Source organism: Dipodomys spectabilis, unplaced genomic scaffold, assembly GCF_019054845.1.
Source record: "Dipodomys spectabilis isolate Male_0828 unplaced genomic scaffold, ASM1905484v1 ptg000230l, whole genome shotgun sequence".
NCBI classification, from domain to species: domain Eukaryota; kingdom Metazoa; phylum Chordata; class Mammalia; order Rodentia; family Heteromyidae; genus Dipodomys; species Dipodomys spectabilis.
The window spans coordinates 1,813,524-1,835,824 of record NW_024870907.1 but is presented as its reverse complement, the minus strand read 5'-3'; the positions used below and the strand labels follow the sequence as shown (position 1 = coordinate 1,835,824).

General features: G+C 51.8%; 1 protein-coding gene across 1 annotated transcript; it reads left to right on the top strand.

Annotated features, from left to right (window-relative positions):
• Window positions 1-12,767: 12,767 nt before the first annotated feature.
• Pmm1 (phosphomannomutase 1) lies at window positions 12,768-22,253 on the top strand. The gene is made up of 8 exons (XM_042697947.1): window positions 12,768-12,917; window positions 15,209-15,326; window positions 16,796-16,872; window positions 16,958-17,049; window positions 17,612-17,711; window positions 20,435-20,510; window positions 21,335-21,450; window positions 21,758-22,253. Exons 1-8 carry the CDS (start codon window positions 12,831-12,833, stop codon window positions 21,878-21,880), a joined length of 789 nt encoding a protein of 262 aa, XP_042553881.1. The 5' UTR covers window positions 12,768-12,830; the 3' UTR covers window positions 21,881-22,253.
• The last annotated feature ends 48 nt before the right edge of the window (window positions 22,254-22,301 follow it).

The window sequence follows — 22,301 nt, the reverse complement described above, 5'->3', positions numbered from 1 at the left end:
TGGACTTTGCCTTGCTGCAGCTGATGATAGCAAGGAAGAATGCATGGTTTTCACAATTGGCCTGTAAACACGAGGAAGGGGGCTGGGCCCTGATGGCTCACGCCTGTCATCCTAGCTACTCAGGAAGCTGAGATCTGAGGATCACATTCAAAACCAGCACCAGCAGGAAAGTCTGTGAAACTCTTATTTCCAATGAACCACCAGAAAACCAGAAGTAATGCTGTGACTCAAAGTGGTAGAGCAAAAAAAACTCAAGGACAGTGCCCAGGCTCTGTGTTCAAGCCCCATGATAGACGAAAATAAGGAATATGAGGAAAGTCCCAGAGGACATTTTTTGCTCCAGCTAACCTCCCAGTGGTGAGATGGCTTCGTATTCTAACGTCTTCCTCTGGAGGACCTTGGCCAGCAAGGGCTGCCTGACCTCATCTAGTTTCATCTTGGCACTAGGTTGGGCCTGTAGTCCCATATCTCTTTTTTTTTTTTTTTCCGGTCGTGGGGCCTGAACTCTGGGCCTGGGCGCTGTCCTTCTGCTCTTCAGCTCAAGGCTAGCGCTCTACCTCTTGAGCCACAGCGCCACTTCCGGCTTCTTTCTTTTTGCTTATGTGGTGCTGAGGAATCGAACCCAGGGCCTCAGGCATGCAAGGCAAGCGCTCTACCACTGAGCCACCTTCCCAGCCCCCCATATCTCTCTTTCTATACATTAGCCTCACTAAATGGGGTGTGTTTCCTGCTACTTCAGATGTGCCAGCCATGCTGGGACTCCACGCACTTGCAGTAAGCACCTCCTGGGGATGACCTGGCTGATGCATTCAGACACAACTGAGCAGACAGGATTGCTCCCATTATATATGGCACAGAAGTTACCAGGATGTCACTCTAGACCACACCTCTGCGTCCCCGTCATTGACACCCTGTGTGTTTCAGTGTGCTGGCTTGGGGAGAGAACAGCAGGTAAAGCCGGCGCCAGTGGCTCACGCCTGCAATCCTAGCTACTCAAGAGGCTGAGATCTGAGGATCGTGGTTCAAAGCCAGCTGGGGCAGGAAGGTCCATGAGACTCTTATCTCCAATAAACCACTAGAAAACTGGAAGTGGCGCCGTGGCTCAAGTGGTAGAGCACTCGCCTTGAGCTGAAGAGCACAAGGACAGTGCCCAAGCCCAGAGATCAAGCCCCACCCACGACCGAACCAAAAAAAAAACAGGTAAGCTGAGCAACAATGGCTCACACCTGTCATCCTAGCTAATCAGGAGGCTGAGATTTGAGGATTGCAATTTGAAGTCAGCCCAGACAGGAAGTCTGAGAGACATCTCCAATGAACCAGTAAAAGGCCAGAAGTGGAGCTGTAGCCCAAGTGGTGGAGCACTAGCCTTGAGCCAAAAAGCTCAGGGACAGCATCCAGTCCCTATGTTCAAGCCCATTACTGGCACAAAAAAATAAGAAAAAAAAGAGGTAGTGGCTCTTTCCAGAGGGAAAGAATAGGTGGCTTTGTCTGGCATCTGATTCCTGAATGCTGGAACCAACCAGAGTCCCTGACTTGCACTGGTTACTGCCGCAGACCGGGTTCTGTCGGGACGACGGAGGACACCTAAGGGAGGAACCTGGAATAGGATGGGGAGATGGCAAACAGACAACTCACACACGAGGAGTGGATGCTGAGTGCTGAGTGCGATTTAATGCAGAGGATAACAAACTTTTATAGCAAAAGTCTCCATAAGAAAGGGCAAAAGGTTACATAATCTTGCTGCAGGGCTTCATTCTTGGGCGGTCACCAGCTGGACGCCTGAAAGGGCAAAAGGTTATACAACCTTGCTGCAGGGCTTCATTCTTGGGTGGTCACCAGCTGGTCGCCTGATAGGCACTTGTTTCCGGCTTATCTCTAAGAAATATAATGGGTTTCGATGTTTGTCACCAACTAACCATTACCTTATTTCTATAGAGGCCTTAACTGTCCCATAAGATCTTTTCTGTTCCTTCTTTAATAGTAAACACCAAGGAGACTTAGATCTAGCAAGTCTCTTAGTAAATGAAAGAGAGTAATAGGAAGTTCTTTCTCCTAAGTTATCTCAGCAATTGCCATACATTCTTTCTGTTCTAGCAGCGCCTACAGCTTCTTGCAAATCTCTTACAAATAATTCCTTCTGCTGAAGTGACTTTGTGAAACCCCCAATACTTTTATATTTACTTATAACGTCTCCTAGCCTCCATAAGAGGGGTTTCAGGTTAGCACTTAACTCTGGTGAGTTAGTCATATTTTTAAGACACTCATCCGATATTGGAGTCGTCAACACTCTTAAGAAAGGGCTTTGAATAAGGGAACGTTGACAATGAGCAAATACAAAGAGCAGTAGAAACAGTAAAAGATTAATAGGCACTCTTATGAGGAAAAGAAAGGCAGAAACACATCTTTCCCATGGGTTTGCCAGCCTTTCCAGGAGTAGGCCTCTTAGAAGCCCTATTCTCCGAGGTAGACTTCGGTGAAGTCCCAAAACTTGGAGATAGGTTTCTGTAAAGCCCCATTCTCTGAGGTAGACTTCGGTGAAGTCCCAGAACTCAGAGATAGGTCTCTGAAGCCCCTATCTTGGTCTGATAGATGGTTTCCCATGCTAAGCAGACTCCACTGGAGTCGGCGTGGCAGGTTACACAGCCTGAGCGTGAGTCACACTGCACCTCCCGACGGTCCGTTTCATTTTGCCTCCCTATCTGCAAAGTGAAGAGGCGACACCACCTCAAAGGGTGGTGCCAAAAAATAAAGGTAAACATCTCTGCCAAATGCCAGCCACCACGCTGGGGATGCCTGAGAGCCAGCACCATGCAGAGACGCCAGGCCAGTCCTCTTAACCAAGCAAAGGACCGCAGAGGGGCAACCACCTGCTTCTGGAGAAGAGAGGGTGGGAGTAGTTATTAGACTTGGTGGCTTGGCCGATGAGTGAGTTCATGCAGCCCTGGGAATGGCTGTGAGAAGCAACCCTTGGGCTTCATGATTGGTAAGGCTCTGCCCAGTCAGGAGACAAGAGGATAGCACGTTCCAGGATCTCAGATGGTGACAGTGCCAGGGGAGAAATCCAGCCCAGTGGCCCATAGAGAAAGCCAGTGTTGAGAGGAGTTTCTGAGATGGGTGTGAAATCTGAGCCTCGATGGAGGAGCCGGGGGACATGGGGACCTCAAGCACACGTTACACACGCTCTTCAGTGCCTGGCTTTGTTCTCAACTATGCACCCCCAAAGGTGAGAAGGAGTCAGGGAGTAGCACTGGGAGAACATTCCAACAAAACCCCCAACGCCTGAGGGAGCTGTTAGATGGGAGTGTGTGAAGGACGACCTGCTGTGGATTGGGATGATGGTGTGGGAGGTTGGGTGCCAGGCTGGATAGGAACTAGAGCCCAAGGCCTATGGCCTGCTCATCCCCAGACAGGAGCTATGGCCTGAGAGGGTGGGCAGAGAGAGCCCCAGCAGAGGACGGGCACACCCAGGGACATGTTACCCCTTTTCCCAAAGCTCTGCAGCCATGCTGCAGTGAGAGGCATAGACACCAGGAGGCGCTGTGGAGCTGCATGTCCATGGCTCTGTCCACCTCCAAACTTGGTTCCTCAACCATGAATGGCCACTCCAACCCATGGGATGACAGCCAAGATCCTTGCCCTCACATTAAAAATCCCTTCTCCAGCCGGGCACAGGGGTAACTCACATCTGTAATTCTAGCTGAGATCTGAGGATGCTGGTTCAAAGCCAGCCTGGGCAGGAAACTCCTGAGACTCGTATCTCTAATTAACCACCAAAAAAAAAAAAAAATAGCAGTAGAGCTATGGCTTATGTGGTAGAGTGCTAACCGCTAACCTTGAGCACAAAAGCCCAAGGGCAGGCCCTGAATTCAAGCCCCAGGACACACACCCCCACCACACACACACACACACACACACACAAAAGCCCCTTCTATAACTTGTCTATGGACGCCTTGGTCCAGCTCCCATACCATGGTGTAAATCTAGTGTCTTCTCTTTCACTCTGATCTTTTTGCAACCTCCACGCCTTGGTTCACATCTCCACTAACTGGGTCCCCATCCCTTCCCTTTACTCAACACTAGGGCCCCAAACTGCAGCTCCTGTTCCTGAGGGTGCCCCTCAACTTCCCACCAAGCCAGCACGCTTTCCCCAGACATCACTTGATGACAGGACCACACCCGAAGCCAGTGGTTCATAAAAGCTCTGAACCTGAATTCTAACCTCCTGGATTGAGCCTCTTAACCCTGAGACCTTTGGTCCAGGTCTTCTTCTTTCTGTGCCTCAGTTTCTTCATCTGTCCAGAGAACAGTATGGATCTCAGTTCTCCAAATTCTCTCCCCATATCCTCCTCTAGCTAGAACAGTGCTCAAGTTCTTCCAGTGGTTGGAGACGAGCTGGAATCCCCAGAGATCACTGGTCTGTCCCCATTGCTGAGGGAGGCGCCGCCAAGGGGCCCAGTCAACCAAGCAACCTCCACCACCTTCCAACACAGTCTTTGAGCATGTGCACTTGGCATAAATTGACTTGTTTGAATTCGGTGGATTGTTTATTGTGAAACAATGTAATCACTGCAGAGATTTTGAAAGAAAAACTCCTCCCTTCCCCTTCACAGGCCCTCTTTAAGCATACCTCCTTTCCTGTCCCTGTCATCTTCCTGATAGGTAGGTGCTGGCAGTGCTCATGTCTGTAGATGAAGAACAGAACGTCTCGGTGGGATGGGAAAAGAGTAGCCCCAGAACGCCAGGTGCCCATGACTTACACCTATAATCCTAGCTACTCAGGAGGCTGAGATCCAAGGACCACCATTTAAGCCAGCCTGGGCAGAAAAATCCATGAGACTTTTTATCTTCAACAAACCACCAAAAAGTCAGAAATAGAGCTGTGGCTCAAATGATAGTCACTTTGATCAAAAAGAGGCTCAGAGGACAGCACCTAAGCCCTGAGTTCAAGCCCCAAGAGCAGCACAAATAAAAATAAACAATTAAATGAAAGCGTATCTTTAGGAACTGCCAGTTTATCTAAAGCCTACCACACAGAGTCACACAGAGTCTGCTCCCTCAAAAGAGGCCCACAAAAGAGGCCATGTGCTCCTCTATGCATGCTGTGGATAATTCATGGACAGTGCCACCTTCCACCACATGCTAGGAGAGAAGAGAAAGCTTAAGATTGAGGGGAATAGGACGGAGTGGGAATTGTCACTGCCGGTGTGGTATTCCCAACCTTAAGAAAGTCACCACACTTCATGATGTCAGCCCTTAACTCTAGAAACCCAGAGTAAGGGTACTCACCTCAAAGACTTGATTGGAAACGCAAAGAAGCACCCAAGGCAGGAGCTACACCACGCAAAGCGAACATGGATGGACAGTCAGCCTTCTATGTGGCCCAGAGGAGCCCCAGGCCTTCTTTCTGGGTGGAACCCTGCCAAGCTGGGGTCTCCTTCCCTCTGCCTGACATCCTGGCTGCTCCTGCTCCGATCCTCTCAAAGTCACCCTCTGCCAGTCCTCCCCTCCCCCAGGCTGGATCCTTTCTTTCCCCTGGGCTTTCCCAGAGTCCCAATCTTAACACCAGTTGCCAGGAACAAGACTGCCTCTTAAAGAGACACACAGGGGCTGGGCAGGTGGCTTCGTGGTAGAGTGCTTGCCTAACATGCATGAAGCCCTGGATTCAATTCCTCAGTACCACATACACAGAAAAGGCCAGAGGGGGTGCTATGGCTCAAGTGGTAGAGCGCTAGCCTTGAGCAAAAGAAGCTCAGGGACAGAGCCCAGGACCTGAGTTCAAACCCCAGGACTGGCAAAAAAAAAGAAAGGAAAGGAAGGAAGGAACAAAGGAAGGAAGGAAGGGAGGGAGGGAGGGAGGGAAAGACACACACACACACACACACACACACACAGGGCTGGCCCCACCTGGCGTCCCTGGGGCTGCGTCTCAGGGCAGGCTTGGGAAGGATGTAGGCAAGGTATGTATAAGGCCAGTTTCCTACAAGTGTAAGGCAGGAGAGCTTAGCTTTGCCTCTGGGCCTTATCTAGCTCACCTTGGTCTCAGCCCCACTGAGAAACTTTAGGCACATCCCCTTCCTTCAGCAAGGGGAGAGATTAGCACCCCTCATGGCTGCCAAGAGACTGTGAAAATACGTTGGTCATCTGTCCAGGGCACTGTCCAGTAAATATCAGTTATTACTATCTCCTCCTATATGTTCTTCCTGCTGGTATTAGGGTTTGAACTCAGAACCTCAAACCCTAACTCAGCTTTTGTACTCATGCCTGATACTCTACCACTTGAGCCATGCCTCTACTCTGGCATTTTGCTGAGTAATTGGAGATTGAGGTTCTCAAGCTTTTCTGCCTAGGCTGACTTTGAACTGAGACCCTCAGATCTCAGTTTCTTTCATACTCTTATCAAGTAGGCCCATATTCCTATTATACAGATGGTAGAACTGAGGCCCAACAAGGGAAAATGGCCTTTGTCCTTCTACTTAGCCATAACCACACTGCAGCTCTCCAGTGATCATCTCAGGACACCATGGCTACCTAGTCAGAAAAATAAGCAAACCAATCAAAAAAATTATGCAGAGGGGCTGGGAAGGTGGCTCAGTGGTAGAGCGCTTGCCTTGCATGCCTGAGGCCCTGGGTTCGATTCCTCAGCATCACATAAGCAAAAAGAAAAAAGCAGGAAGTGGCACTGTGGCTTAAGTGGTAGAGTGCTAGCCTTGAGCTGAAGAGCTGAGGGACAGCGCCCAAGCCCAGAGTTCAGGCCCCATGACCAGACCCAAAAAAAAAAATAAATAAAGAATTATGCAGAGAGCCTGGTAGTGCACACCTGCAGTCTCCAGACTCAGAGGATCCAGAGTTCAAGGCCAACCTGGAATACCTGGTGAGTTTGAGGACATCCTGGTTACGTGGTCAGGTGCTATCTTAAAAAAATCCAACATACAAGCCAAGTGATAGTGGCTGATGCCTGTAATCCTAGCTACTCAGGAGGCTGAGATCTGAGGATCCCACTTCAAAGCCAGCCTCAGCAGACAAACCTGAGAGATTCTTATCTCCAATTAACTATCAAAACAGTATAAGTGGAGATGTAGCTCAAGTCCTAGAATGCCACCCTGGAGCAGAAAAGAAGCTAAGCAAGAGCATGAGGCCCTGAGTTTATGTTCCAGCACCAACACACACACACACACACACACACACACACACACACACACATACACACAGAGCTGGAGATGTGGCACAGCAATAGAGCACCTGTTTAACAGATTTGAAGCCCGGAGTTCAGAGCCAAGTATAGATATTCAAAAGACAGGATTATGCACAGTAGAAACAAAAGAATTGGGCACACACAGCAGTGTCATAGGCATCTAGATGCATGTGTCTTTGTATGACCAAAACTGCTGAGGACAAAATTATAGCAATTTATTTTAATGATCCTAATTGGCTTTATTTTTATTCTAGAATTGAACAGCATTTCATTCCATAAAGTAGAAAAAGCATTCCACTGAGTTGAGCAGAGGACATTTTTCTTTATTTAACAAAACGAAAATGCACATGACCCAATTATTATTTTTTTAGTAAAACAAGCCTTTTGGAGGGGCCATCGAATTCTCTGCTTACCAGCCATTACTTAAACTTGTGCCAAGATTTCTAACATGATGATTCTATTTCCTCTTTTCTCCTCCCCCCTTTTTGTGCCAGTACTGGGGCTTGAACTCAGGTTCTTGCTTTCTTGCTTAAGGCTGACATTTTACCACCATCCCTCTACTTCTAGCTTTTGCTGGTTACTTAGAGACAAGAACCTCTCAGATTTATCTGCTTGAGCTGCTTTGAACAGCAATCTTCAGATCTCAGCTTTCTGAGTAGCTAGGATTACAGGTGTGAGCTACCAGCACCCAACCTATTTCCTCCTTTTACCACCATTCCAGTGTTGGTCTAGATGCTTGCCCAAAGATGCCATCTCCGGTAGGGGGAAAACAATGGAGGGGGTAACAATGTTCAAGAGGAAGTGTACTCATAACCTCACTCATGTAACTGTGACCCTCTGTATAGTAGCTTTACAATAAAAAAAAAAAAAAAAAAAAAAAAAAAAGATGCCATCTCCACCTTTTCCTTCTTCCATCATGAGATTCACAAAGACACCAAATCCTCACTATTCCTTGTTACCAGTTAATTTCAATGATAACTTCTTACCCATAGATTTTTCTTGGATTTACTTTTGGTGATACTGGGGTTTAAACTCAAGGTCTCATGTTTGCTAGGCAGGAACTTTACCACTTGAGCCACTTTCCAGGACCTCTTTTTTTTTTGCCAGTCCTGGAGCTTGAACTCAGGACCTGAGCTTCTTTTGTTCAAGGCTAGCAAACTGAGCCATAGCTCCACTTCTGGCTTTTTCTGTGTATGTGCTACTGAGGAATGGCACTCAGGGCTTTATGCATGCTAGGCAAGCACTGGACCACTGAGCCACATTCCCAGCCTGGCCCTCTTTTCCTTGTTGTTTTGTTTTGTTTGTGGTGTTGGAGATCAAACCCAGGCTGGTCAAACATGACAGCCTAGTGCCAGCTGCTGAGCTATCCCGTAGGTCTTCATACTTGTTCTTAGCTTGGACTGGTGAGCTTTGTTTAAGGTGTCTAAGGCAGCCTCCCTCACCCTTTGAGGTAGACTCCAGGAAGTTTGTTTTAGAGACAGAAAAAGACACAAGAAAGCTACTCAGAAGGCTGAGATCTGATCACAATTCAGAGTCAGCCTGGGAAGGGAAGTCCCTGGGATTCTTTTTTTTTATTTTTTGCCAGTCCTGGGGGCCTGGGCACTGTCCTTGGGCTTCTTTTGCTCAAGGCTAGCACTCTACCACTTGAGTCACAGCACCACTTCTGGCTTTTTCTGTGTATGTGGTACCAAGGAATTGAATCCAGGTCTTCATGCATGCCAGGCAAGCACTCTACCAGCCCCTCCCTGAGATTTTTTTTTTTGTCTGTTGTCGGGCTTGAATTCTGGACCTGGGCGCTATCCCTGAGCTCTTCAGCTCAAGGCAAGTGCTCTACCACTTGAGCCACAGTGCCACTTCCGGTTTTCTGGTGATTAATTGGAGATAAGAGTCTCACTGACTTTCCTATTCAAGCTGGCTTTGAACCGTGATCCTCAGACCTCAGCCTCCTGAGTAGCTAGGATGACAGGAATGAGCCACCGGCGCCCAGCCTCCCTGAGATTCTTTTTTTTTTTTTTTTGTCAGTCGTGGGGCTTGAACTCTGGGCCTGGGCGCTGTCCCTCAGCTCTTCAGCTCAAAGCGAGCGCTCTACCACTTGAGCTACAGCACCACTTCCGATTTTCTGGTGGTTTATTGGAGATCGGAGTTTCATGGTCTCTTCTGCCCGGGCTGGCTTTGAACCGCGATCCTCAGATCTCAGCCTCCTGAGTAGCTAGGATTACAGGCGTGAGCCACCAGCGCCCGGCCTCCCTGAGATTCTTATTTTCATTTAACCACTGAGAAGCTGGAAGTGGAGCTGTGGCTCAAGTGGTAAGAGCTCTAGCCTTGAGCAGAAAAAGCTCAGGAACAGTTCAAGGACTTGTTACACACACACACACACACACACACACACATACACACACACACACACACACACACACACACACACACACACACACACCAAACAATAAAACAGGTGAGTCACTTCAAAGTTTCCCTGTAAGACTGGAATAGGAAGACAGAAGAGAAGAACAAAAGATAATGGAGTAGTTAACATCAGGGTATTTCAGGTTATTCTTTTTGTATAAGGATTAAAGCAGAGGGAAATTCATGCCAATTGAAACTGCCCTATCTGGGAAATTTGGCTTTTATCTCTCCCATCTTCCTTGCTGGGAAGCTTGGATGAATACTCTAGTTTTACTTCGGTGACATGAAACCACGATGAGTGATTTCCTGTTGATTTATTGCTTTGCAATACCGGGGATTGAACCCAAGACCTTGTACATGTTAGGCAAGCCGTCTACCACTGACCTATGTTCCCAGCTCTCCATTTCAAGCCTTAGCATAGCCTGCTGGGGCTTGGTGGGAAACCATGCCCTCTTTTATTTCCTATCCCCAAACTCATCAGAGGTGTAAAAGGCAAGGATGGTAGAAACAACAGAAAGCCTCCCCTCCCCCCACCCAGGTACTCCTTCGGCTAAGGGGCAATATCTGAGGTCCAGGAAACACAGGCAGGTCTTTGCCTCTAGCCCAAATAGGAGGCAGAAATGGGGAATGCTGGAGACCAAGAAACAAAGCTGTAGTTGGCACATTTCAAAGGGGGGGAAGCTTTGAAACTCACCATACCAACAGCCTGAGACATTCTGCTATTTTACCACTGCAAAAATGGGACCCTAGTGGTTACACCTGCAATCCTTGCTACTCAGGAGGCTGAGATCTGAGGATTGCGGTTCTAAGTCAGCCCAGACAGGAAAGTGCATGAGACTCTTATCTGCAGTTAACCCACAAAAAGCCAGAAGTAGAGCTATGGCTCAAATGGTCTCTAGCCTTGTGCACAAAAGCTTAGGGACAGCACCAAGACTCTGAGTTCAAGCCCTAGGACCAGCACACACACACACACACACACATACACACATACACACACACAGAGGAACCATGCCTTCTTCATGTTTATTCTACCATGAAGATTTTCTTGGCTTCATGGTATTTCATATTATAGATGAACCTTAGAAATTTTATAGGAAGCTGGGTACCTGTGGTTCACACCTTTAATCTAAGCTACTGAGATCTGAGGATTGAGGTTCAGTGTCAGCCCAGGCAGATGAGTCTGAGAGACTATTATCTCCAAGTAAATAGAAACAAGCAAAAAGTAGAGGTGTGGCTTAACGGTAGTGTGATAAAGCTCAGGAACAATGTCTAGAATGTGAGTTCAAATCCCAGTACCAGCACACACACAAGCTTTACAAGGCACTGTGGGGCACACCTATAATCCCACACTCAGGAGACTGTGGCAGAAGGATTTTGAGTTTGAGGTAGACTTGGGCTCTATAGAGAGACCCCATCTCAAAATAAATAAATTGAAAAAGCTGACAAAAAATAAAAAGAAAACAAAAATCAAAATAATAAAAGAACATTTAGCCAATTCTTTTTTCTTTTCTTTTACTTTTTCTTTTCTTTTTCTTTTTGTCAGTCATGGAGCTTGAACTTAGAGTCTGGACACTGGCACCTGAGCTTTTTCTGCTCAAGACTAGCACTCTAGCACTTTGAGACACAGCTCCACTTCCATTTTTCTGGTGGTTAATTGGCGATAAGAGTCTTACAGTCTTTCCTGCTGAGTTGCCTTTGAACTGATTCCACATACTCAGCCTCCTAAATAGCTAGGATTACAGGCATGAGCCACCCCAGAGCCCAGCTCAATGATCATTTTATGTTTCTTTATTTTGTAAAAGTTGAAGCTGGCTCAGAGAATCTGGATACAAGGCTTTAAACACAAGTAAGCAATGTTTAAGCTTCAGTACTGCAAGCACATCCATAGATTCTCCTTTGGTGTGGGCTTTTCTTGCTGGTTATTATGTGAGCTCTTTTATAGCTAGCATTTATTTTCATGTGCAAAGCAGCCCTACACAATAGATGATGCTCTTCGAATTGTATAGATGGAGACACACATTTCTGAGAGGTGACCAGATCTGTCTAAGAAAGTGGGCAGACAGCCCGAACTGACTCCAATGCCAATCTTTTAGACAAGATCTGGGAAGACTTTGTGGGTTTTTGTTGTTGTTGTTGTTTTTGGGTCCGGTCATGGGGCCTGAACTCTGGGACTGGACGCTGTCCCTCAGCTCTTCAGCTCAAGGCTAGCGCTCTACCACTTGAGCCACAGCGCCACTTCCAGCTTTTTTCTTTTTTCTTACATGGTGCTGAGAAATCGAACCCAGTGCCTCAGGCATGCAAGGCAAGTGCTCTACCACTGAGCCACCTTCCCAGCCCGACTTTGTGTTTTTATAGTACCAAGGCTTGAGCTCAGGGCCTCATACTCGCACTTGGCTTGCTTGCTGCAGGCACTTTATCATTTGGAGCATACCTCCAACTCGACTTTTCCCTCATTAATTGAAGATGGAGTCTCAGAGACTTTTCTGCCCAGGCTGGCTTTCAAACTGCAATCCTCCAGGTTTGGGCGTGAGCCACCAGTGGCTAGCAGGGAATTTTTTCTTGTTATTATTAGTGTTATTGTTGTTGTTATGCTTGTTTATTATTATTATGCTTGTTTGCTTTCTGCCGTGCTGGGGACTGAACCCAGGCTTTTGCGCACACTAGGCCAGCTCCCAGCTGAGTTTTCTAGACAGACAGAATGACCTCCGAAGGAGTAAAGGGATCACGGAAGACCATCAGGCAAAATCCAAAGCCTGCGCAGAGGCCATCAGGAGATTTCTGAGAGCTCAGGATTGTAGGGCAAAGGGATTGGCCCGCAAATCCTGGAGGCGAGAGCAGCTGGGCTGAGTCCTGCCCGTGCCCAGCCCTGCGGAGCGCTGCCCAGCCGTGGCCCCGCCCCCCGGCCTTGCCACCCCCGTCCCCCCGCCGGGGACCGGCGCGCCGGGTCCCTCCACGCCTGCCAGGCCCTGGGTCCTGTGTGGAGCGCACCCACCGCACGCAGAGCGCTCTGTTCCGCCCTTTGCCGCGCCCCCTTCCTGCCAGGTGCAATCAGAACGCTCCTTCGCGCTGGCTCAGGCCCCGCCTCTCTCCATAGGGACCAATCCCTAGCCCGTCTGGAGCAGGATGGCCCCGCCCCCCTCAGGACCGCGCAACTGGCCCCGCCCCGTCCAGCCTCCGTCCCGCGCGACCTGGGCGGCCGCACCCATGACTCCGCCCTGCGCGCGGAGCTGCAGCCATGGCTGTCACCGCCGAGGGCGCCCGCAGGAAGGAGCGCATCCTCTGCCTGTTCGACGTGGACGGGACCCTCACGCCGGCTCGCCAGGTAGGGCCCCGACATTCGGCAGCTTTCGCCGGAAGTGTCACCCCGGGGCCTGCGGCGGCGGGACCGCAGCCAGCTCCGGACCTGGTGCGGGGTGCCGCAGCACAGGTCCTGGCGTCTGGTGCCCAGCGCCCGGCGTGACGGGTGCCCCGAGCCGCCCCCCGCACGGCCCCCGCCTCCCCGCCGGGCTCCCACCCCTGGCAGCCCGCGGATGCACCCTGCGTCCCGGGCTGGCGTCCGAGGCGGGCGCCCGGCAGGCTACGCGCGCCACCCGGGGGCAGAGTCGCCCTCTGGTGGGGGCCACAGGCCGTGGAGGGACAGCGCTACCTGGAGGACAGGCCCCACAGGCCTAGCCTGCTGAAGATGGAGACACCCAGGCACGGCCAGAGCCGGGGTGTCGGGTGCCTCCAGGACTGCACCTCCAGACCTCCGCCCCCAGCCAGGGTTGTCTCTTGGCTTTCGTCTTGGATGAGTCCCCAGACCCAGCTGGGTGCATGAATCAGCAGGCAGGCCGCGTTCGTGGGCATCCCCCCCCTCCCGTGGGGGGATCACGCTCCAGTGTGGGAGCCACAGGGATCACCCCAGGGCGGTTGCTGTGGGGCCGGGTTACCGGGCAGAGGCTGATGGGAACCCAGGCCTCAGCGTCTGGATGCCCCTCCCCGCTGCTATGGTGAAGGTGCTCAGTCTGGAGCCCTAAGTTAGCAGGAAAGCACCAGCCGCCCTAGGAGTGTGCACAGAACTGGAGAGAGGCTGGGGCCCAGTCAGGGAACCTTTTTTCTCCCTTGTGCATCGGGGCTTGAATTCAGAGCCTGGGCACTGCCCCTTAGCTTTCACTCAAGGCTGGTGCTCTACTACTTGAGCTCCACTCCCAGCTTTTTGGTGCCTACTTGGAGGTGAGTCTTATGGACTTTCCTGCACAGGCTGACTTTGAATTGCCATCCTCAGATCTCAGCCTCCTGATTAGTTAGGTACAGGTGTGAAGCACCACTGCCTAGATTTGTCTTGTCATAAGATCGCTTTCTATGGCCTGCAACCTGGACTCCTCGTTGTGTCCGGTGACGCATTGCTGAATTGCCAGTCCCTGTTCATTTTCCTCCCCGGGGCCCCACACTTAGGGCTTTTCAAAGTTAATTTTTAATTATATAAGTGTTCACAAGCCCATTCTTTCTATAAAAAAATAACATTGAACAAAGAAGACTAAAGTTCCCTCTGGCCACTTTGCCCTCATGCCAAGCCCAGCTCCCTTCCCAGAGTAATGTGGTCCCCTGCATAGTGTGGCTTCCTTCCAGACGTTTATCTGGATGTGTCTAACCAAAGGAAATATGAGGCATTTTTTGAGGCATTGTTTTTGTGAGGCTATTCTTTAATTAAGTGGCTTTCTACTGGCTGCAGCTCGTGTGTCTTGGGAGCCTGCCTGGTTGGAAGCATAGATGTACTTTATCTGTGTTCCTGAAGGGAAGGTGGTATCATTCCTCCATTGACAGCAGGGAAGTGGCTTGCAGTTCCCCACTATTGCAAAGCAGGCCCAATGAACCTGTGCATGTGCAACTCAGGGCTTTGCATTTTAAGTTTTAGTGGATCTCACAAAACTATCTTCAAATCAGCAATATCCATCTACACTCTGTGTGCATATGTGTGTGTGTGTGCCAGTCCTGGGGTTTAAACTCAGGGCTTGGGCACTGTTCCTTAGCTGTTTTTTATTCAGGGCTGGTGCTCTACCAATTGAACCACAGCGCCACCTGCAGCTTTCTAGGTCTCATGGACTTTCCTGCGTGAGCCGGTTTCAAACCGTAATCCTCAGATATCAGCCAAAGTAGCTAGGATTATAGGCATGAGCCACGAGCACCTGGTTGTTAGTGTTTTTTTGAGACAGGGTTTTGTTGTGTAGCTGAAGCTGGCCTCAAACTCTGATCCTCTAACTTCAGCCTCCCAAGTGCTAGGATTACAAGTATGAACCACTATGCCCTGAGTGCAGTTTTTGTTTCTGTTTTATGTTTTGTTTTTGCTTTGTAGTCCCAGGATTTTGAACCCTTGCTGAGAACCATGGTAGGCAAACATGCTCACCTCCAGGCCTGTAGATCTGTTTTGATTATAGGCCATCACGAGTCAAATGTGCTGTTTTGCATTTGTGCAGCCTTGTGTCAGGGTTCAAAAAGCTGTAGATTTTGCATTTCTGATTTTTTGGACTAGAGATGACGGTCATTCATTCCTGCACTGTTCCAGGTTGAATGTGGGTTCCCTGGATTCTGAACTCTATGCAGCACTCCCTGAATCCTTTTCTTCCCTCTCCCCAGAAAATTGACCCTGAGGTGTCAGCCTTCCTGCAGAAGCTACGAAGTAGGGTGCAGATTGGTGTGGTGGGCGGCTCTGACTACTCTAAGATTGCTGAGCAACTGGGTGATGGCGATGAAGGTAGGCGCGGGTCCAGGGCTGGTCCAGTTGGGGGGGTGGTGAAGGGAGCTGGGAGGGAGTCAGGACCCAATCTGGCCTCTGTGGGAAGAAGAGGTAGAGAAGGCATCAGGTAAATGACTCCCTTGCCGAGTCAACAAACATTTAGAGAGCAGCTACTGTAGCCAGGCACTGGACTGGACTCTGGAGAAATAGGAGAAGAACAGGCAGGGTCCTGCCTTGGGCAGGGTAGCATCTCTGCTGAGTCGGTTCATCTTTACATCAGACAGCATCAGCAATGGCTGTGACTTGTTGAAAATGGCCAGGTGGTGCCTCCCATTCATAAAATCCTCAGCATCACGCTTTAGGACAGCTACAATCGCCCGTTTCTCACAGCAGAGACTGAAGTCCTCCAGGAAGTCCCATGGATCTGAGAGGCTCCAGTTTCAGCTCGGTGGTGGAAGATACCTCTGTTCCTCAAACTAGAAACTTCCTCCCAGTTTTCCTCTTCCCTGCCCCCTCGTTCATCCCATCAGGAAATCCAAGAACATCTCCCTATCCCGTCATGTCTCCATTTCACCACGCCACCATCATCCAAGGGATGGTCACCTGTCACCCAGATCCTGCAAGAGTCCTGGCCATGCCCCCTGAGCTCACTTCAGCTGTAGCCGGGGATGAAAAGGGAATAGTAAGAAAGCTGGGTCCCATGCTGAGGATTTATGGGAAATGGTGCCCTCTGCTGGGCAGTCCTAGAGCGCTTCCACAGGAGGGAGCTGAATCTTGAAGATGGTGGGGGACCAGGGGACAGGTGGGCTTCGAGGTAGAGACCTGCCTGAGCAGTGGCCTAAAGAGTGGCTGGGAAGAAAGCAAAAACAGCCGCGTGCCGGTGGCTCACGCCTGTAATCCTAGCTACTCAGGAGGCTGAGATCTGAGGATCGCGGTTCAAAGCCAGCTCGGGCAGGAAAGTCTATGAGACTCTTATCTCCAATAAAACACCAGAAAACCAGAAGTGGCTATGTGGCTCAAGTAGTAGAGTGCTTGCCTTGAGCTAAAGAGCTGAGGGACAGTGCCCAGGCCCAGAGTTCAAGCCCCATTACTGACCAAAAAAAAAAAAGCAAAAGCTACAGGAGTGGAGGCTGAAGAAGCAGGCCCAGGATGACCCCTGGAGGCCAAACCAAACTTACTACCCTTGGAGTGTCTCTTGGGCCCAGTCTCGTGCTTTTATGTGAGAGTGCTAGTACTGGGCCTTAAACTCGGGACCTAAGTCCTATCCCTGAGCTTTATCACCCACTCCCCACTTGAGCCACGGCTCCACTTCCAGTGTTTTGGTGGCTAGTTGGCATTAAGAGTCTCATGGACTTTTCTGCCCAGGCTGGCTTCGAACCTCGATCCTCAACACTCAACCTCCTGAGTAGCTAGGTTTGCAGGTGTGAGCCATCAGCGTGTGGCCTCACCCTCTTTCTTTGTCCCATGGCATTTGCGTGGCCCGGAAGTCATTGAGAAGTTTGATTACGTGTTTGCTGAGAACGGGACGGTACAGTACAAGCATGGGCAGCTGCTCTCCAAGCAGGTCTGTGTGCGGCCCACCCACTTCCCCACTGGGGCGGCAGGGGTGCCTCTGTCCTGTCGTGCTTAGAGCCCTGTGTGTTCCTTAGACCATCCAGAATCATCTGGGGGAGGAACTGCTGCAGGACTTGATCAACTACTGCCTCAGCTACATGGCCCTGCTCAGGCTGCCCAAGAAACGGTGAGGCCTCACTTGGTCTGGGCTCCAGGACTTGTGGCCTGAGGGTGGAAAAGTATGGGTTGCTCCAATAGAACTTGACATACTTGGGCTTCTGACTGTGTGTGTGTGTGTGTGTGTGTGTGTGTGTGTGTGTGTGTGTGTGTGTGTGTGTCTGAGGGAAGAGGCCTCACTTGGTCTGGGCTCCAGGACTTGTGGCCTGAGGGTGGAAAAGTATGGGTTGCTCCAATAGAACTTGACATACTTGGGCTTCTGACTGTGTGTGTGTGTGTGTGTGTGTGTGTGTGTGTGTGTGTGTGTGTGTGTGTGTGTGTGTGTGTGTGTGTGTGTGTGTGTGTGTGTGTGTGTGTGTGTGTGTGTGTGTGTGTGTGTGTCTGAGGGAAGAAGCCACAGCCTTGCACCTGCTAGGCACAACCCTGCACATCCCTCCCCCTGATTTACTGCTGGGTAGATTCTGGTCATGTATGAAGTCCAGGAAGGCTGTGGTGCCCTGGGGCTGGCTTGAATTCAGGACTGCTCTCTTCTCCCTGGCCCCGTCTTCTGTCGCCCCTTCCCCCCACCCCAGTGGAACCTTCATCGAGTTCCGGAATGGCATGTTGAACATCTCACCCATCGGCCGCAGCTGCACCCTGGAGGAACGGCTCGAGTTCTCCGAACTGGACAAGGTACCACCCGCCATGCCCACGGACCTGTCTATTGGCCTTTCTGAGCCTGTTTCTCATCAGTAAAATGGGTTGCAGGGAGGAGTTCCATTGAACCGATCCCCTCGGGCATGGTCTGTGTGCCAGGAGTGGCGGCATGTCAGCCTCTTGCCAGTGCGGGTCCCCCTTCCTCGTGCTGGCTCCAGCCTGGGCACCTTTGCCACCTTCAGCTCCCATAGCTCCTGTTCCCTCAGCCTCTAAAGCCAGTCTTCACGCGCGCATCTGCACAGACGGGAGTCCACTGTCTCTGCCATGTTCCTACCCTCAGAACTTCCCCCAGTCGCTCCCCTTGCCTCCTCCATCCTCGTGACCCTCTGCTTTCTCCAGCACGTGTCGGAGGGCCTTTTAAGCCTGGCTCTGATTTGCCCACTGGCCTCCGGTACTTCCTGCGAGCAGGTGGGTCTGGGCTAGGCGTTGCATGCTGTGTCCCCCGGCCTAGGGATAGGCAGTAGCCACAGGCACACAGACTTTTCTTGTTGGGGTTGACCATAGGTAAGCTGGAGGCGTGCGGCTTAGTGGGAGAGCTCCTGCCGACGCATGCAAGAGGCCCTGGTTCAAACCCTAATACTACCAAGAACCCCTTCCTACCTACACACGTCTACAGAGGGACCCCCCTTTCAGGCCATGCTCTACCCCTTGTTCACCCAGAAAGCTGGAAAGGCAGCTTTGCCGCTGCGTGCCTCTGTGTTCCCATCTGGGAAATGGGGCAGCAGTTACTGCCACCTCACAAAACCGTCAGCTCTGGCCTCTGGAGCAGGTAACCAGCCCAGCATGGGGCAGGGGCCCCGGAGGCTGGGCTGTGGCTGGTGCGTACTACCTTCCCTCTGCCCCCAGCTCCTCTTCCTTATCTCTTTGACTCCTGTTCACCCCCTAGAGACAGGGGAGGAATAATTTGTGTTCTCTACACAGCCTGGATCCCATATTCCAGCTTCAATTCAGATTCTGGGTCCTTCAGACTCGACAGGGATGACAAGTAGACCCCTCTTTTAGAAGAGGACACAGGGACAAAGAGGTCAAGGTCACTGGGCATCAGAGGTCATCCAATAGCCTGGTCCTCTAGTCCCTTACAGAAGGGACTTGCGACTACTCAGGGCTGGGCGGAACTATTTCACCAGAGCTTTAGGCCCCAAAGAGCAGCCTGTGGTAGAGACCAGGGCCGAGGGCCCATCGACCTCCTGGGAAGGCAAAGCCGAAGCTGGGATCTCTGCTTTTCCAATGAGAAAGAAGCAGGCAGGGGTCAGCAGTTACTTCTCTGCCCTTTAGTGCAACAAATGGGCTTGGAGAGGTCACATGACCTGTCCACGGAGCAACACAGCGTCCAAGCCTGGAGAGGTCACGTGACCTGTCCACGGAGCAACACAGCGTCCAAGCCTGGAGGCTGGGCAGCCTGTCTTTGAGTCTCAGGCTGGCTCCTTTCCAGCATGATCGCTGGCCTCCGTGGACCAGCCTTCCAGGCCCTGCACTGCCTGCCTCATTCCAGTCCTGCCCAGTCTGACTTTGGGTGGTACTCATCACCATCCTGTGTCTTTAAAGGCCTTTCTGTTCCCCCCAGGATGTGTCCATCACCCTCCCCCCATTTGGTGTCTGGGCCTCTGAGTTGTCTATCTGGCTGCCCTGTCCCAGCCACTTCAGCCCCATAGGGATGTTTGTCTCTGTTCACTGCTGGGATCCCCAATGTGTGTCTCTGGGCTGAGTTCTATGTGTCCTGCCTGCTGTTCTCCCCAGCACAGTCCTGAGTGGATGGCCTTGTGCGTGACCTTTGTGCAAGGGACCGGGAAGGGCGTCCTGGGACCAGACCCGCTGTCCTGACATCTCTGTAAGCCCCTTACTTGTGGGGCTTCTTCTCCCAGCTCCCTCCATTTCTAGTACCTGAGCTATATGTGCCGTGTTGACTCAAACTGAGCCCCCCTCTGAAGTGGAGGACACTGGGATCCAGCGCGCAGGCTGCCGACCCTTCCCCTTCCTCCTGGGTCTCTACTGACAGGCCTTCTTCCTGCCTACTTTTCTTCCTTCTTTCTTTTCTTCCTTCCTTCCTACATTTAAGTGTCAGTCCTGGGGCTTGAACTCAGGGCCTGAGCACCATCCCTGAGATTTTGCTCAAGGCTAGCACTCTTCTACTTGAGCCACAACACCAATTTCGGCTTTTTTTGTTGTTGTTGTTGGTCGTGGGGCTTGAACTCTGGGCCTGGGCGCTGTCCTTCAGCTCTTCAGCTCAAGGGCGAGCACTCTACCACTTGAGCTACAGCGCCACTTCCGGTTTTCTGGTGGTTTATTGGAGATAGGAGTCTCACAGTCTTTCCTGCCCGGGCTGGCTTTGAACCGTGATCCTCAGATCTCAGCCTCCTGAGTAGCTAGGATTATAGGCGTGAGCCACCAGCGCCCGGCCAATTTCTGCTTTTTCTGTGTATGTGGTACTGAGGAATCAAACCCAGGGCTTCATGCATGCTAGGCAAGCGCTCTACCACCCACTGAGCCACCTTCCAGCCCCTCTGGGCCTTCTTCAGAGGGCTACAGATGGTCTACATTGGGTGACCTTGAGCAGAGCATGACTCCTCTCTCAGCCTCGTTTCCTCAAGTAGAGGTTATACCTACCTGGAAAGCCAGTGAGCTCAGGTGGATGCGTGCCCAGCACCGGCCTGGCACACAGCAGGCCCTCTGGACCTCAGCCAGCACCCTTCTTTCCACAGAAGGAGAAGATCCGGGAGAAATTCGTGGAAGCCTTAAAGACAGAGTTTGCCGGCAAGGGACTGAGGTTCTCTAGAGGTCTGTACATCCGCCTGCAGCAGGTCTGAGAAGCAAAGCACAGGAGACACACACACACACACACACACACACACATTGCATAGCAGGGGCAAAACACACACACACACACACACATTCTCTCTCTCTCTCTCTCTCTCTCTCTCTGTCTCTGCATAGCAGGGGCATGGAGCCCTAAGTAGGCCAGAGCAGGGTGTTTACTGGTGCCCGGTCTTGCCTGCCTCTGTAAATGCCCTCCTGCCTCCTGGTATTCTTTCTCCACCTCCACCTCCTGGACCTAGGGCGCTGTCCAGCTGTGTAGAAGGTGGTTTTGCTCTCCTCTGCCACTCAGGACACCCCCAGGGCTGAAGCTGGCCTCATGCAGCTGATCTGGCTGCTATGTCCCCCATTCCCCGGTTGCTGGGGTCCTTTTGAGCTCTTTGATCATATCACACCTTTGCTCAGAGCCCCTGAGAGGCTGTTTCCCACACACACACACCCTCAGCCTCCTTTTGGAGCCCTGGAGGCCAGCCTCCTCCCTGCTGCCAGTGCTGCAGTTTGCCAGGTCATTCTTCATCCTGCCTTTCCGTGCGGACTGCACCCAGTTCCCCAGACGTCCCCACGCCTCCCCCAGCCTTGCAGCTGGCTGAGCACAGCGCCCCCCCCCCCCTTACTCTCAGGTGGTTTTTGTCTGTTTCCTCCTGGCTCACACCATCCCTGAAGATCTCCAGGCTCCTGTGCCTGGCGCTAAGCAGGCTCTGTAGTTTGAATGAATGAGTGAACAAGGGGCCTTGCCTAAGCACACCCTGCAAACCCCCAGCCCCTGCCTCACCCCCCCCCCCTTGCAGGAGGCATGATCAGCTTCGACGTCTTCCCCGAGGGCTGGGACAAGCGCTACTGCCTGGACAGCCTGGACCAGGACAGCTTTGACATCATTCACTTCTTTGGGAATGAGACCAGCCCTGTGAGTACGGGGATGCCCTCAGAACCCAGAGCACCCGAGGTCAAGGTCACAGGACACAGGCCAACAGGATGGGCTTCCTGGGGGCTCCTGAAGACAGCCAGCTGCTCACCAGCTCCGTTATACTGATTGGAAGGCTAGGGCCCAGAGAGGGTCGGCTACTTATTCTCTGTCACAAAGCAAGTGTGACAAGGGCCATGAAGGGGGGCCTTCTGACAAGACGGGGGGGGGATGGGGTCCCATGTCTGGGTGGCACTGGGCCCTCACCTTAGCTCCAGGCCTCCCCTAAGTGCACATTTTCCGTGTGCAGGGTGGGAATGACTTTGAGATCTATGCCGACCCCCGGACTGTCGGCCACAGCGTGGTATCCCCTCAAGACACAGTTCAGCGATGCCGAGAGATCTTCTTCCCGGAGACGGCCCACGAGGCCTGACCAGGGCCCGTGCCAGAGCATCATAGCGTCCAAGAGCTCTGCCCTGGCCGAAAGAAACACCCGTGGGTGCCAGCACCCCTCCTCCTCTGTGGCCCCGTGTGGCCCACTGTAAGGTCCACTCACACGGGACCAGGGTCTGTGCAGTGACCATCCCAAGACAGCTTCCTGAGTGGATTCCGCCCTCCACCCCACAGCCCCGCCCGGGGCATGGCTGCTGCTGGCACTTGAGCGAGCAGGGCCGCCCCGTCTCCCCTGCAGGGAGGTGCCTGTGCCAGTCCCGCAAGGAGCCCGCCGCGCCAGGCTCCAGGAGCAGTGTGGCAAGGCAGGGGCCCATCGCCGAGGACTTTATGATATTAAAGTTCCCAGGACAAGACCAGCTGTGAGATGTGTCTGGAGAGATGGCTGCCCTGGCGCACGCTCT